The sequence below is a fragment of the Micromys minutus genome (genome assembly GCF_963924665.1).
Source record: "Micromys minutus genome assembly, chromosome: 9".
Lineage (NCBI taxonomy): Eukaryota > Metazoa > Chordata > Mammalia > Rodentia > Muridae > Micromys > Micromys minutus.
This window is the reverse complement of record NC_137978.1, coordinates 27,279,147-27,294,530: the sequence shown is the minus strand read 5'-3', so window position 1 is coordinate 27,294,530 and position 15,384 is coordinate 27,279,147. Positions and strand designations below refer to the sequence as shown.

At 47.6% G+C, this 15,384-nt stretch overlaps 1 protein-coding gene across 1 annotated transcript; it reads right to left on the bottom strand.

The window, feature by feature from the left end:
* Nucleotides 1-6,944: 6,944 nt before the first annotated feature.
* On the bottom strand, nucleotides 6,945-14,764 carry CZIB (CXXC motif containing zinc binding protein). The gene is made up of 8 exons (XM_080921894.1): nucleotides 14,717-14,764; nucleotides 14,422-14,505; nucleotides 12,851-12,907; nucleotides 12,379-12,460; nucleotides 12,163-12,194; nucleotides 10,998-11,075; nucleotides 9,550-9,615; nucleotides 6,945-7,847 (listed from the first exon to the last, which is right to left on the bottom strand). Exons 1-8 carry the CDS (start codon nucleotides 14,720-14,722, stop codon nucleotides 7,770-7,772), a joined length of 483 nt encoding a protein of 160 aa, XP_080778020.1. The 5' UTR covers nucleotides 14,723-14,764; the 3' UTR covers nucleotides 6,945-7,769.
* Between the last annotated feature and the right edge of the window lie 620 nt (nucleotides 14,765-15,384).

Here is a 15,384-nt window from a genome sequence, read left to right as displayed (position 1 = left end):
AGGTAGGCACAGTGCAGGAGGAGCTGAGAGTTCTAAATCTTCATCCAAAGGAAGTCAGGAACAGACTGAGCATCCTCAGGCAGCTAGGAGTGTCTCCAAGCCCACCCCCAGAGTGACACATTTCCTCCAACAAGGCCACACCTTCTAATAGTGTCAAACCCTGGGTCCAGCATATGCAAACCGTCACAGATGGTGCATTAGTGGCTCACAATTTGAGAGGTCATGGTGATTGGGGTGCCGTCAGTGGTAACAGGGCAGCTGCTGGTCATGTGGTAGCAGAGAGATGGGCCAGAAGCTGAGACAGGGAAGCCTGAGGGGGCTGCTCCATCTGTGCAGCTACAGAGAAGCTTCCCAGGTATGGCCAGTTGGAGGAGAAGGGCCCACACCACTCACTGTAAGTGAGCCTCACCCATGTGCTGTAAGGAGGCCTCGTCAGTTCCTCACAGTGAACTTCAGTGGAATTGTGCTTCAGTTTGTTGTTGAGACCTTAGGAGAAGGCTTACATTTCCCCCTGGCAATACATTTTAACAACATTTGGCATAGTTGGTAGGATATGACAAACAGGATGAGTTTATGAAATGCAGTTGTAACTGTTGGGATTCTGTAAACCCCACCCCACAGTTACCTGGCAACAGCAGGTATGCTCCCCCTCACAGTTACCTGGCACTATACAGAGAGCTGCTTGCCCCCTCACACACACACACTCTCTCTCTCTCTCTCTCTCTCTCTCTCTCTCTCTCGCTCCTCTCTTGCTGTCCCCCTATCCCTTCCCACCTCTCTCTCCATGTGCTCATAGCTGGCCTCTACTTTTCTACTCCTCTCCCTCTACCCCTACTACCCTTATAACTCCCCTCCTCATGCCCTGAATAAACTCTATTCTATATTGTACCATCGGGAGGAAGGGACTCAACATGCATCTGCCAGAGGCATCCCCTTCTCCCCATACCCCCCACACCTCCACAGAACACATTCCCTCACTCTCTTTATCTTTTCCCTAACAGTATCCCTGATATGAGGAATGAGACAAGCAGATGAAGCCAGGTTGTGTGAATTGGGGTGGAGGTAGTGGTGTTTGTGGAGGAAACTGGCATGGTGGTATTCCTTGCAGGGCTTTGCAGGAATAGTGGCTCAGGCTTGGACAGTGGAAAGTAGTGAGATGTTTGCCTCAGGTGTGGCCAGCAGGACAGGAGCTTGGGGGGAGGGGGGTTACCCCATGTCAGCAGGCTTCTTCCAGGTGGTATGGAGTGGCATTACTGCTTGATGGCTGGGAGTTTTCAATGAAGTGGGGAGGTGGTTTGAGAACTGCCAGAGGTCTAGAGCAGGCATTGCAAGTCCTGGGAGTAACACACCAGGGATGGAGGTATCAAGTGCTGCTGTGGGTAATACAGACCTATCTGAGGCCAGGGGTGGGGACAGCCCAGAGGCAGACTGCTGATATTGGGTGGAGAGTAGAGAGAAAATGACAGCAAGAAAGGGACACCTGGTGGTGGCTTTGACATTGGCATTACTGACGAAGCAGGTAAATTGGGTAAGACAGATGGAAAAATAGAGGTGTTTTCTATGGCTAAGGGACCAAAAGGAAAGAAGGCCAGTAATATACAGCCCCTGCTGGAACCCCTAAATCTGGTTCCCCTGAGAGGAACTTGGTCACAAAAGAATCTGGTTTGTGAGGCTGTGGGTATGGGAACAGGTGGAGATCAGTCCCTGTGTTGTAGAAACAGAGATATTGAGCAGTGTAACCACACATCAGTCCTTGAGACAAGCTGCACAGCCTGAGGCAGTACAAGGGATACAGTCTCTGATGGACTGGTTCATTAGAGCCATTAGAGATGTTTGGTCATCACCAGAGACCTTAGGAAGAACTAACTGGTTTTACCAAGGACCTGAGACTTTGTGTCAGGCTTTCCTCAAAAACAGCTGAAGTGTGTGAGCAAACTTCTGGAAGGCTTTAAAGCCTGAGGAGCAGCTCACAGAAGGCCTCCATGATAAACCCATATAAGTGCAGAAGATCAAGTCTATTCAGAGAGCAGGCAGTCTGCTTCAGCTACAGCCACAGTGCCAGCCGAGAGCCTTCCTGACTCAGAGAACCAGCCTGAGCAAATTCAGCAGGGGAGAGCAAGACCCTACCATTAACTGAGTAGGCCAAAAATTATGAGCCAGATTTACCAAGCTGTTGTGGGTGGGGAATGCAGGGAGGCTTCATGGAAGAGCACCAGGGGATGTGCCCTAGCTATGGTTCCTCCTGCTTTGATGAAACAGCATGATCAAAAAGCAAGTTGGGGGAGGAAAGGGCTTATCTGGCTAATACTTCCACATTACTGTTCATCATTGAAGGAAGTCAGGATAGAAATTCAAACAGATTAGGAACTTGGAGGCAGGAGCTAATGCAGAGGCCATAGAGGAGTGCTGCTTACTGGCTTGCTCCCCATGGCTTGCTCAGCCTGCTTTCTTATAGAACCCAGGACAATCATCCCAGGGATGACACCACCCACAATGGGCAGGACCCTCCCCCATCAGTCACTAACTGAGAAAATACCTATAGGCTTGCCTACAGCTCCATCTTTATGAGAACACTTCCTGAGGTTCCCTCCTCTTAGATGACTTAGTTTGTGTCAGGCTGCTGGCATAAAACCATCCAGCAGTGTGGAAGTGGAATGGTTCAGAGAGGTGACTGAGGGTTGTGGCAAGCTTAGTGCCTCCTGTCTATGACACTGTACCCAACATGGGTGTGCTGGTTTTGATGGCCATCTCCTTGGCTCTCTAAAAGCAGATCATCCCTGCTTTTTGCGCAACTGTATCCCACAGTGATCTCCAGAACCCAGTGAGTGTTGTGCGACACATCACTGGACCACTCAGCACTCGTCTTGCACATTGCTCATGCTGCCGGCTCTAGAGGAAGAACACCGGGTCCCGCTCTGTGCTTTGAATGAGAAATGTCCCGTTAGTCTCTGGTATTTGAATGTTTCCAATTGGTGGCACTTTGGGGAACATTTAGGTGGTATGGTCTTGCTAGGAACTACCTTTGAAGAGACAGGGGAAGCCTTGCCTACTTGAGTTTGCTTCCTTTGTGCTTACAGTTCAAGAGACAAGGTCTCAGTATCCAATTCCTGCTGCTTGCTCTTTGCATCCCTGCCCTGAAGGAACTGTAAGCCAATATAAACTATGTTGTCTTGGGCTGGAGAGGTGGCTCAGTGGCTAAAAGTACTGGCTGTTCTCCCAGAGGTCCTGAGTTCAATTCCCAGCAACCACATGGTGGCTCACAACCATCTGTAATGGGGATCTGATGCCCTCTTCTGGTGTGTCTGAAGACCAGTGAGAGTGTGCCCACATACATAAAATAAAAATAAATCTTAAAAAAAAAGTGTCTTGGTCATGGTGTTTGGTCACAAGAACAGAAAAGTTAACTAGCAGAGTTCCCTGATCTTGCCCTTTTTTTTTTTTTTTTTTTTTTTTTGTGGCCTGAGGTCACTTCTGACCCCCAGGCACTTTGTAGCTCGTTGAGGTGAGGGTTATTGTGGCCAGAGGCCACAGATCTTCCCTAAATGAACTATTGTGAAGCAGTTCTAACTGGCTTTAAATGTAACCCATACCTATGGCTTTCTCCTTGTATTAGATTTTCTGTTCAGAACCATTTATCTCTAGAAGGTGTGAGCACAGAATTTACTCACAGCCCCTCTAAGGAACACAAACTACTTTTCTGTTTTTTCCCACCCTAGAGAGCAACAAGAGGCAGCTGGTAAGCAAAGGTTTTATCTTTACATCTGACAAGAAAACAGCCGTATTCTTCTAGCATGTCAGAAGGCTGCAGGGACTACAACTGTGCCCTGTGCTGGTTCCACGTGGGTACTGGGTCACTAGAGAGCAGTACAGCCTGGCTGCACTTCTGATGAGATCATATGTCAGTTGCATCAGTTTGCTGAGCCTGCTGTCTGCCTCATCTCTACCCCTGCAGCAGCCCCACAGCACCTCCTACTGTGGAGGTGCGTCCCATTCTGCTGGGAGTGCTTCTGCCAATCTCCGGCCTCCACCTGGGAGAAGCACATCTCATGGGCATTCAGTGAAGCCAGGAAATGAGTGTTTTCAACCGTTTTCCCAGTGAGAAGAATGGCTAGGGAGGTATTGCAGCTAGTGGCTTATGCCCCACTCCCTGCTTGCTCCTTAGCACATGAGCTCCAGTGAACCCTTTAAAGCATTTAGTTTAGGGAAGTCCTTGGGAAACAATGCCAGGAGAATGTGCAGAAGGTGCCAGGAAATAATGATGTGCAGTGCTGAGAGCCCTGCAGCTTTCTAAAGGCCTGGCTTGAAAGCCCCTGTCCCCTATCCCCAGGGCTCATACACTGGCACATGGCTTAGGACAGTGCTATGTAAGGATTGCCAGTCAGCTAAGCAGAGACCCTGGATGTTTCTCCTCTGAGAAGTAGCAGAAAAGGCAGTCATACACAAAGCATGCAGTCCAAATACCACAACCACAACACTGTTACTGACAAAAAGCCAAGCTTACACACAGTCTAGCTAAGAAAATACACATTCTGGATAAGGATGGTACTTTTGAAAAAAAGCTGCTCAGGGATAACCCAAGGGCAGACTTAAAGTCCAAACAGAAGCCAGTGTTTGGGAGCAGTGAGGTGGCTCAGTGGGTAAAAGTGCTTGTCACCAGCCTGATTCAATTCCCAGGAGTCCACATGGAGGAGAGAACAGACTAGGTCAAGCTATCCTTTGACCTGTGAGCACGCAGCACAGCTCACTAGTGAGACGGTGGCTTCCTCGGTGATGGCACTTGCTGGCAAGTCTGACAACCTGATTAGATCCTTGGGATCTGCACAGTGGGAGGGAGAACCAACTCCTGCAGTTTCCTCCGACCTCGGTATCTGCCCATCTGTCATCTCCCCAGACTCTACCTTTATTTACAGCTTAAGGGGCAGGTTATCAGGCTTGCCAGCAAGTGCCATCACCCCTAAGCCACCATCTTACTAGTCTATTTAACATTTGTGTATGTGAGGCACGTGTGCTGTGATGTCCTCAGACAGCATCTGGACTGATCTTGAGTAACACTACAGAGCAGAAACTGTCTTCATGCTTACATGAAGAAAATAAGGTCCCAAGATGAAGGATACTTGCCCAGGGTTTGCAGAGAGGCAGATGCTGAGCCCAGTAAGCCTCTCCTGCCTATGTCAGCATCAAAACCCAAGCTTACAAGCCTTGGTTGGAACACATATTCAGTGCACAGTGAAGTAGGGCTCCAACCTTGCCTCACTGCAATTTAACACTTATCTCTACACACAAAGAGTTAATAATTAATATGTTCATTTGCAACACCATCTGTCATTAATGTTTTTTATCAGTGGGTCTGCTTAACCCGTTTATTGATCTGTTTGGCTATCACAAGGCTAGCTTAACTGCCACTGCCCTGTAAGCTGTGGTATCTGGTACATAAGTCATAGGGATTTCGGAATTGTCTCAAGTTCTGTTTGAGCAGAAGTTGCAATTTCAATGAAATTTATAAAATGAAGTTTTTGAAAATGGGTGTCTGACTGAATACTGTCTGTCTACCTATAATTATAATGTAGGTCTTTAATGACGTTCAGTGAAGCTTAATAGTATTCTCCATTGTTATAAACTTCCTTGAGATTAGATCCTTGTTAGTCTGGGAAACCAGGTATATATTCTATTATTTTCTCACTTTGTGGTCCTGAAGTGTAACCAGGGGCTGTTCTGTGCTCTGCCCCTGAGAGACAGCCCACCCTAGGCTATTATAAAACACATCTTTTCTTGAATTAATCTTTGCTTGTCAATTAATTGAAATGCCTTTGGTTCCTCACTGATCCTAAATCTAGCAGCACCTCTGAACTGTTCTGGACATTTTTTAGTTCTTTCCTTTTTTCATCCTTTTTTATCAGGCTGGTGGGACCCAGCAAAACAACCAGAAGCAGTGACAGTCCTCAACACCGACCTTTCCTTATAAACACGACACTTGCTCTTGGCTTTCTCCTAATTCTTGGTCTGGTAAGGTCTTTGTTACTGTTTTGGTTAAACAGGTATTAATGTTACCTGTCTGCATAATCTATTTCGCTTCTTGATGACGACTTGGGTTCCCTAGCCTTCTTCAACCAAGAGTGATTTCATGAACACACACTGGCTGTATAGAGACTAGAAACAAGAAAAGCTACTTCCCAAGTGCAGGGCTACCTGCCTGCTTCTAGGACAGACTGAGGCTTGAGCTAGTGGGTGAGAGCCTGCCTTGAGGGAGGCTGGAAACCATTCTGTCAGTCACAGAAGCACCCAGGAAGCAGGGAACAGAGATGTTCCTGTTTTAATATGCCTTAAAGGCAGATATCAGCCCTCTATGCTAGGTCATCCACTTGGTTGTCAGTAACCTCGAGCTATCACTTGAATGTCCTGCCTGGGCCACTCTTACTCCAACCGGTGGGCTGTACGGCCATGTGCTCACAGCTCACCTTCCCACGGCACTTTCCTCCTTCTTCCTCTCCCTTTTCTCGTGGTCTCTCTTTAGACACTCCCATGGGACTGGGAGTTTGGTATTCACAGCATGGTTGGCAGACTAGAAGGGAGGCAAGCAGACACCTTCCTCCAATCTTAGATGTGGCCCGTTTGCCAGCGCCCTCGGTTTAGCCCTCTTAACCAGCCTGGGGACCACATGCCCTTCTCTACTCTCGGAAGTAGGAAAACGGGCTACAGATGAGATGGCTCAGCAGTTAAGAGCACACAATGCTCTTGCAGAAGGCCCGGGTTGGTTCCTAGGATCCACACTGGGTGGGTCAAAATAGCCTGTAACTAGTTCTAAGGAACATGACATCCCCTTCTGGTCTCCAAGGGTACCTGCACTCACACCCACATACCTACACATAAATACACACAAGTATACATAATTAAAATATATTTTTGTTGTTGCTCCAGTAGAATATTGGAGAAATAAGTGTGTGGAAACAGGTTTTCCAAATAGTGGTTTGCCAAGTAAGAAGGTACAACACACTCATTGCCTAGTACTGCGCCCAGCAGCTCTGTTGGCTGTATGAGGATCTTTGGTTCCACGAGACTCAGAAGGCCATGACTGCTGCCTTCACTCTGAGAACTGTCTGGAAGCAGAACAGGAGATACGTTGGGACCAGCAAGAGGTGCTTCAGGGGACGCAGAGGCTGATTCCACACAAGGAAGAACTTTCATGTTGACTCTGACAGGAAGTACACTATCACAGCCAGTGGACAGAGCCATCACAGGAAATCTGCAGTAGACAAACATGTGGCAGCAGTGGGCTGCTGGTGTCTGGCGTGGGCTCTCGGGTGTGAGACGAGCAGCTAACAGAGATACCAGGGTTTACTGGAGAGTCGCATGATCAGGGAGTGCTTTAGTTTGGAGCTTCTAGGTCCACAGCAGCTCCACGGGCTTCTCTGCCCTTTGTGCCAGTGGCTTTCATGCCTGTGACCCTGTAGGCTGACCTGCCTGCTTCTAAGAGCTGGAGAGCCTTTAGATAAGCTGTGTGCAAACTGATCAGGTACAGCACACGATTACAAAGCAAAGACCTCCAGAGTCCATCCTTATCTGTGGAGGAAGGATTGCTAAGACCACCTTCACACACCACTGTGGCACCAACGGGCTTTATTGGTGGGACTCGGAGCTGTGGAAAACCCTGGCATGCACACTGAGGGCTTGGTACAGGTGCTTAGGAGAGCAGAGATGAGAAGCCTCCACGGGAACTGCGCTCGGGGAACTCTGTCTCTTCCTTCTTACAGGCAGGTTTGCAGGCAGAGAGTTCAGCACTTCACAAACTGATGGGTGACCTCGAAGATCCCCACAGACTCCTGAGCCTTTTCATCATAGTCTGTCCAGTCCTATGAAATAAGAAGGCAGCATGAGCCTTTTAAGGCAGAAAAGGACAATGTGGACAGTGGAGAACCAATCCAGGCTCTGACTCAGCTAGTTATGAACACAGGAGACCCTTAACAGAGCAGACAGCCCAGGCCTAAACCCCATCTCTTGGTCTTGTAACCAGGTCAGTCATGTCATTTCCCCAAACCTGAGCTCGGTTACTGCTGTTAAAGGAGCCGGGCAAACAAACAAAGAGCTGGTGTCATCCTTCACAGTTCGCCCTTCAGAGCTGGAGCACTAGACTTGTCTATCTGCGGGGTTGAGTCAGTACTACAGTGATCACTCACACTTCAACTACTCCTCCTAGGAGCAGGGTTAGCGTCTCATGAGCTGGTCACACAACTTTCATCAACCAGTAACATACTCTACTTTATGTGTTTAAGAGCAGCACACTTACTATGTAGCTCAGCCACCAGCACTGTAACTTGGGCCTGACTGTGCACTGTGTCGGGCACATCCGGCCTTCCTGCACATATAACCATGGACTGCCTGGCGGCGGCCGTGCTAGAGAAACTGTAGTCAGCAATGAAGCTAATGGAGTTCAGGTCACCGGTTAGCAGAGCAGCCATTGGTTTACCTTGGAGAGGCAAAGCCTGGGGCGGGGGGTGTTCAGAGTGCCCCTTGCTGCTGCTAGGCCTTATCATGCTTGATTCTACCACGTTGTGTTTATTGTGGTGTGATTATCCCCACTCCGCTCTGGGCAGTTCACCTGTAGGACAGTGATGGTCTTTCCAGGACAGTGCTATTTACACGAACTAATGATTCAGTTCAACTTTCTGAGAATAGTTTAAAGGTACAAGTGGCCTGGGCTTCTTATGAGGGATATAGAAAAGAGCAATAAAACTAGAAAATACCTCTTTTCAGCTGGATGCGAGATTTACTGAAGATAGGATATAAGAACAGGGACATTTCAGGCACTGCTAGCTCGCAAGTGTTGCCTGTGAGACAGGCCAATGATTCTGTGACTATGGTCAGGTCTGAGTTTCCTGTCGTGTAGCTTACAGATGAAATTACAGGTTTTTGGTATGCACCTGGAGAAAACTGCTGAAAGGAAAATAAAGGACCCTACTGGGAGTGAGAGAGAAGGAAGTAGATGGTCATCTAGGCCAGCTCAGCAAGGCTTTGTACACTAGAACAACTGCACGCTGCTGCCAGCTGGTAAAAGAAAGCTGGCTGAAATATACTTTGATTTGAATTAAACCTTGTTAATCAATAATAAAAAATATTGCTTTGGGGTAAAGATGTAATTATGGGAGCAAAAATAGTAGGGAGAATGCTTAATTACATGTGGGCTTCTGAGGAAATTTGTTTTTTGAAATATGTGACAGGATTATGAGGTAATTTCTTTCTGCAAAGACTTTTGTTCTGAGCAGGAAATAAGAGATGAGGAAAACCACATTAGAGAACAAGAGAAAATATGAGCTTGCTTCGACTGTAACATGTCTGTGTGTCTTCTTATTGCCAGCTTCACAGTTCCGCCTCAGAACCCTGACCGCTGGAGCCGGACTCTGGCCACCGCCCTTAAGCATCGCGCTTCTGGCCATATCAATAGCAGAATCACCAACCAAAAGCACGGAAATCTGGAGCTAGCTCAAAAGCCCTTTTTGCCAAAAAGAGATTTCTACCAGGTACCGTGTAACACCTTGCAGGATCCCCAAGTCTCACCTTTTCTTGTAGATTAATGTCACTGAAGACTGTCCCTGACTCCATACCTTCAGCAGCAAACCCAGCCTGCAGGGGACAGGAAGACAGTAGGGAGGTTAGGGAAAAGAAGGTGCCTGTGAATACTTCCCCAGGCCTGCTCTTCCTAGCAAAGCCTTCAAGATGAAAGGCGACTTCAGCGTATACAACTGCTCCTGAAAAACTCCAGTTTCCAAGTTACTTGGCACTGCCATGGTGTCTCTAAATTACAGCCCTGGTTTCCTTTCTGTTGCTGTGATAAGCACCATGACCCAAAAGTACCTTGGGAGAGCCAGGGCTTACTTCTCGCACGGCCATCATCCAGGGACACCAGGCGGGACCCTACAAATAGGCAGAGCATCTAGGAGGAGAGCTCCCTGGCCTGCTCAGAGCTTTTCTTTCCCATCCTTTTCTGGTTTTGAGGCAGTCTCACTATGTAGTCCTGGCTGACCTGGAACTTGCTCTGTAAATCATGTTGGTTTTGAGCTCACAGAGATCCGCCTGCCTCTGCCCCTCAAGCACTGGGAGTAAAGGCATGTAACCACGGCCAGACCCAGCTATTTTTCTTGTATCTCCCAGGCCCACCTCGATCAGCAAGGGGGACAGTTCTTCAGCTGTTTCCTACTCAGGTTTGTGTTAACAAAATCTAACCAAGTATAAAGGCAGGATAGGGATAAACTCTCCCCTCATTCTATCTGTGTGAGGACTGGGTATGCACCCTACTTCCCTCTCTGAGCCTTAGTTTGTGGGGTGTTTGTTTGGTGAGACAGGCCTCTCTACATATCCTTGGTTATCCTGGAATTTGCTAAGGAGACTGAGCTGTCTTTGAACTCACAGAAATCCACCTGCCTCAGCCTCCTGAGTGCTGGGATTATAGGTGGGCCGCACTATGCCTGGCTCTGAACCTAGGTTTTGTTTGTTTGATCCTGAGACAGGGTCTCATGATCCCAGGCTGGCCTTAAACTTTCTGTGTGGCTGAAGATTTTTATTTGTTTTTGATTATGATATGGGATGCCAACACCATCTTCTCTAACTTACCCCACAGGTTTACTGTAAGGTGAATTGTACAAATAAGGGATGAGCACTGACTGTAAGACTCAGACATGGGTTCGAATCACAGTCCCTGCTTACTGACTGTAGGAGTCTGCCACGCCGCAGTCTCTGAAGTTCCCTTGTCTAAAAACTAGGATGAATATAACTAGGGTTGCAGTAAGGATGAAATGAAGTAACACAGAAAGGTGATGGGCATGAATACAGCACACAGCAGGCATTTAATAAGTGACAGTTGCAATTCACAGACTTCCTGCTTTGTGTTGTAGCTCAGTGCTTGAACATGGACGGGAAGAGCAAGATGGGGAATTCCTATTTTAGTTTCTATAAGAAGCAAAGTTCACTCATTTCATTCCCACCACAGAGAGTATTAAAATACATACCTGGGGCTGGAAGTCAATTGGTTCAAGGCCCCGGCACTCAAACTCTACTATTGTCTTGAACTTCTCATTGTCTTCAGCCTAGAGAGGAAGTGTATTGAGGAGGCAGGCCTAATGGGCCTTAGGGAGACCCCATGCCTTCTGTCCTTTCTACCTTGTGGGCCCTTACTGGACCCATGAGCCTTGAATAAGACCCAGAGCAAGATTGGTCTTTAAAATAATCAAAAAGCCTGTTTTGGGTACTGCTCCCAATAGGACCTTCTGTAGACACAGATTCTGTAGGAGAGTAAGGGTCCTTGGATCAGCCTTCCTGCATGTCAATAGAGCAGAGGAAACTCTACATGTTTATTGTAAGAATCTGAATCATACACTAAGAGTCAAGCATTGACCCTAACACTATGTTACATGAATAGTAAATGACCAAGACAGAATGTTAAGCCACAAGGGCTCTAGACCATCAACATATTCTCAGTAAGGACACCATACCCTTTTGCTAACCATCCACCATGTTGGGCTGGAGAGATGGCTCAGAGGTTAAGAGCACTGTCTGCTCTTCCAGAGGTTCTGAGTTCAATTTCCAGCAGTTGCTATAGATGGTAACTCATAATCATCTATAATGAGATCTGGTGCCCTCTTCTGTCCTGCAAGCAGACAGAACACTAAATACATAATAAATATATCTTAAAAAAATAAGGGGGAAAAAAGCCACCATCTACCATGTCATGAAGAGAAGGGCTGGAGAAGGTACCTCTTGGGAGGTGGGTAGGCAGAAATCCATGTCTACTTCATCCATGGGCTCAGACTACGGAGCACCATGCCCTGATTTTCATCCCCTGTACTTTCAGGAAAACACTGCAGTATCAACCAGTGAATAATGTAGATATGGTGGACAAAAGGTCCTGAGCAAATGAACAACTGAGCTACGTTCATGAGAGAGCAGTAAGCAGGGGACCATGGTGTCAAGTACCTGGACTCAGCATTCAGGAGGCCGAAAGGAGCATGATGAGCTTGCCTGAGCTACCACTGAGAGCTAGTCTCAAGCAAAACAAAAAGTACATGGGGCGATGTCCAGTGGCAGGCCACTCTGATGCGGGTACTCGGAACCCACTCCCCCAGCCATCAGGTCAGATTTAATCCCACCATTTCTAATGCTGCAGCAGAAACTTACATTGTAAGACTTGATAGTGCCGCTCAAAATTTCTGAAATACAAAAAGGAAAAGCTGACTTGAATTTATACCCAGGATCACTCAGGTGCCCAGACATGACCTGGGGAAAAAGAGCTGCACGGGGTTTAGTAATTCACACCCAAGTCCATCCCTGCACAACACAAGCATGCTCCTTCCAGTCAGCCTGGAAGAGCCCGGTAGGCACGGCCTGACCTACCAATAGAGTTTTCCCGTGCACACAGCTTGCACTTCTGGACCATGGAGGCACTGCCTCGGCCTCCCTTCAGCGCCACACTGTCCTGACAAAAAGCAAACAGAAAGATTTCATCCCACCACCTCATCCAGTGGAAAAAACTAAGCCCACAGACAGAAGTGAGTTCACTTGCTGACAAGTGACAAGAGGGTTAAGCAGAGCTCAGTAGTATAACATGCTCAGGGTGTGCAAAACCCTGGACTCAATTCCCTAGGTGGGGCAGAATCTTAAAGAGTCTTTTTGTGGTTGACAAAAAAGTCCCTCTTGATTTTGAACTCTGCCTCATATCCCAAAGCTGCCTGTTGTTCCCCATGTGGGTCACATTGGTTCTCTCTCAACGCCTGCCCCCCAAATGGTCTAAGGAAAGAGAGATGAAGGCCAGTTTCCCCAAATTTCTGCCCAGGAGCATATGTGTTTATGTGGTAAGAACCATTACCATCAGCCGGATATATTGCCACTTCTCTGAAACCTCACCACAGTTGCCACATTTCATCTTGGGGAAGAAAAAAAATATTAGTTGAACAGGTGACTTACTTGGAAAGACATCATGGGAAGGGTACGGCATAGTGTAAACAAGCTCATAGCCTAATGCCTCTTTTTTTTTTTTTTTTTTAATATTTTAAAGGTTTATTCATTATATACACTGTGGCTGTCTTCAGACACACCAGAAGAGGGCATCAGATTCCATTATATACGGTTATGAACCATTATGTGGTTGCTGGGAATTTAACTCAGGACCTCTGGGAGAGCAGTCAGTGCTCTTAACCACTGAGCCATCTCTCCAGCCCCTAATATCCCCAAATTTATTTATTTTAGATGAGATCTCACTACATAGCCCAAACTGTTTTTGAGCCTGAGATCTTCCTGCCTCTGCTTTCCAGTACTGGGGTTATGTTACAAATGAGTGCCTCTGTACATAATGTATCCCATCTTCTAGGTGATTCTTACATCATCCTACAGTCAGTTCCAATGAGGACATGAGCAGATTTATTTCCAGGTAAGAGCACGTTGTTTCTGATGCTGTCACCCCTGTCCTCCTCTAGAATCTGTGCCATTTGGCTGGGGACTCTAGGTTGTCACAGGCCTCCAGCAACTCTGCTGGTTAGGAGCTCTGTGCTTAGAGTCCTGAGAGCTGGGGTTAACAGTTCATCATTTTGTTACTGTTTTTCTCTCCTTCATTATTCTGTGTTTCTTCAAGTCAGAGAAGTTCATTCTTCAAATGAGCACTGGATCTCCTGCTCTAAACATTTGGAAATAAGAGCTGTGGGTGCAATGGTAGAGCATTTGTCTAGTATGGGGTGTTGTGTGTGGGGAAATAAAAGTGATCAGTTATGGCCTCCAGAAAGACAAGGCTTTTTGGTTAGGGATGTGAGTCACTGAGATAGACTAGGAGAATAAAGCATAATCTGCTACAATAAAGAGCCTCACACTGTTTTAACCTCTACAGACTATAGGGCAGAGTACCTACCCAGTTGACTAGCACTGTGTGAGGACAAAGGGTGGTCAACTTTCACAGTAAGTAAAGCCAGCAAATAAAACAAGCTGAGTTTATTCCCTATACTAAGCAATCACAAGGTCCCTTCAAATAACATTTTGTTCAGTGTACGTTTACAAACCAAGAGCTGGAAGGATTTCACATCAGGAGAGTACTAGTGTGCTGCCCCAAATTCAGATATACCCCCAGAACAAAAGGGGGGCACAAACAGAAAACTCCAGTGTGTAATCCTAGCAATCCTAGCAAGACCAGGAGTTCAAAGTCATCCTTCGATACATAAAAGAACTCAAGGCCAGCCTAGATTACGTAAGACTAATGTTTAATCAATAAAAATAAAATTTAAAGTTCCATCCTAAAAACTCACTTAGATGCCTGGGTAAGTACCTCAGACCCAACAGAACAGAAAAGCTCCCAGTTCAACACTGAGATCATGGCTTGGCCATGAGCACTAAGATGCGCACTGCTCCCCGATGCTCCTCCCCTTCCCAGAAGAAGTCCGCCTTCCATCGTACCTTCAGGTACCACCGGAAGTCCTCGCCCACCGGCCGAAGGTTCGTGACGTTCTCCAGCGTGGCTTTGAGCTGCAGAGCGATTTTCTGAGAAGTGGGCGGGACAAGCTGAATGCAAGGCCTCAGCTGCGTGCCACGCCCCACTCCGCCCCTCCCGGCTGAAGCCCGGTCTCCAGGGCCTCACTCCTTCCATTCCCTCCTGGCCTGAGCTCACGACTTAGAGCTCCTCGTTATCTCCGCCCCACCCCTCACTCGGCTACCGGATGGGATGCCCCGATAGAGAATCGCGTCCCCTTACCCCCATAGCAGCTTGGTTCACGTTGTTCAGCCGCGACAGCTGCTTTCCGGCCGGTCGTAAAAGGCTTGGCGCACCGCGCAGCCTCAGTACGGGTGGGCGGGGAGCGGGCCGTTGGTGAGCAGTGTTGGTTGGTTTTTCCTGGTTTGTCCCTCCTTAAACGGCTGTGCAGGGCTGTTCTCTGTTGGTTGTAGGTTCGCTGGAACAGATGTAATCGCTACTGCTAGAGATAGTTCCTGATTCTTAGTCTGTCCATCACTAAACGGGCTCAAAATCCTCTGCCTTTTCTAGGCCCTCGGTTCTCACTACCCCGTGGTCCTGAGGCTTCTCAGATTACATTGCAGCCTCGCAGATTTGGGATAGTCGCCCTTCTAAACTGCCCACTTTGATCTACGTGATCTGATGCTGCGGACCTTTCCCACAGGGCTGCCCTGTGTCTACCTGTCTGAACAGGGCTGGCTTTCCCCAACCTTAGAGTCACATACTTAACGACACTGCAGGAGCTGTGGGCACCAACATTCGAAAATATGTTCCACTCTTTTCGAGACAGGGTTCATCTTTTTAATAATAGCCCTAGCTGTCCTGCACTCGCTTTATAGACCTCGCTTCGAATTCAAAGAGATCCACCTGCCTCTGCCTCCCCAGTGCTGGCATTTATGGCCTAGTCTTTT

Coding starts and splice junctions, on each gene's coding strand:
- CZIB (XM_080921894.1), bottom strand. Junction 12,908..14,421: donor ACTTCCGGTGGTACCTGAAG/GTACGATGGAAG, acceptor TTCTTCCCCAAG/ATGAAATGTGGCAACTGTGG. Junction 11,076..12,162: donor GCACTATCAAGTCTTACAAT/GTAAGTTTCTGC, acceptor CTTCCTCTCTAG/GCTGAAGACAATGAGAAGTT.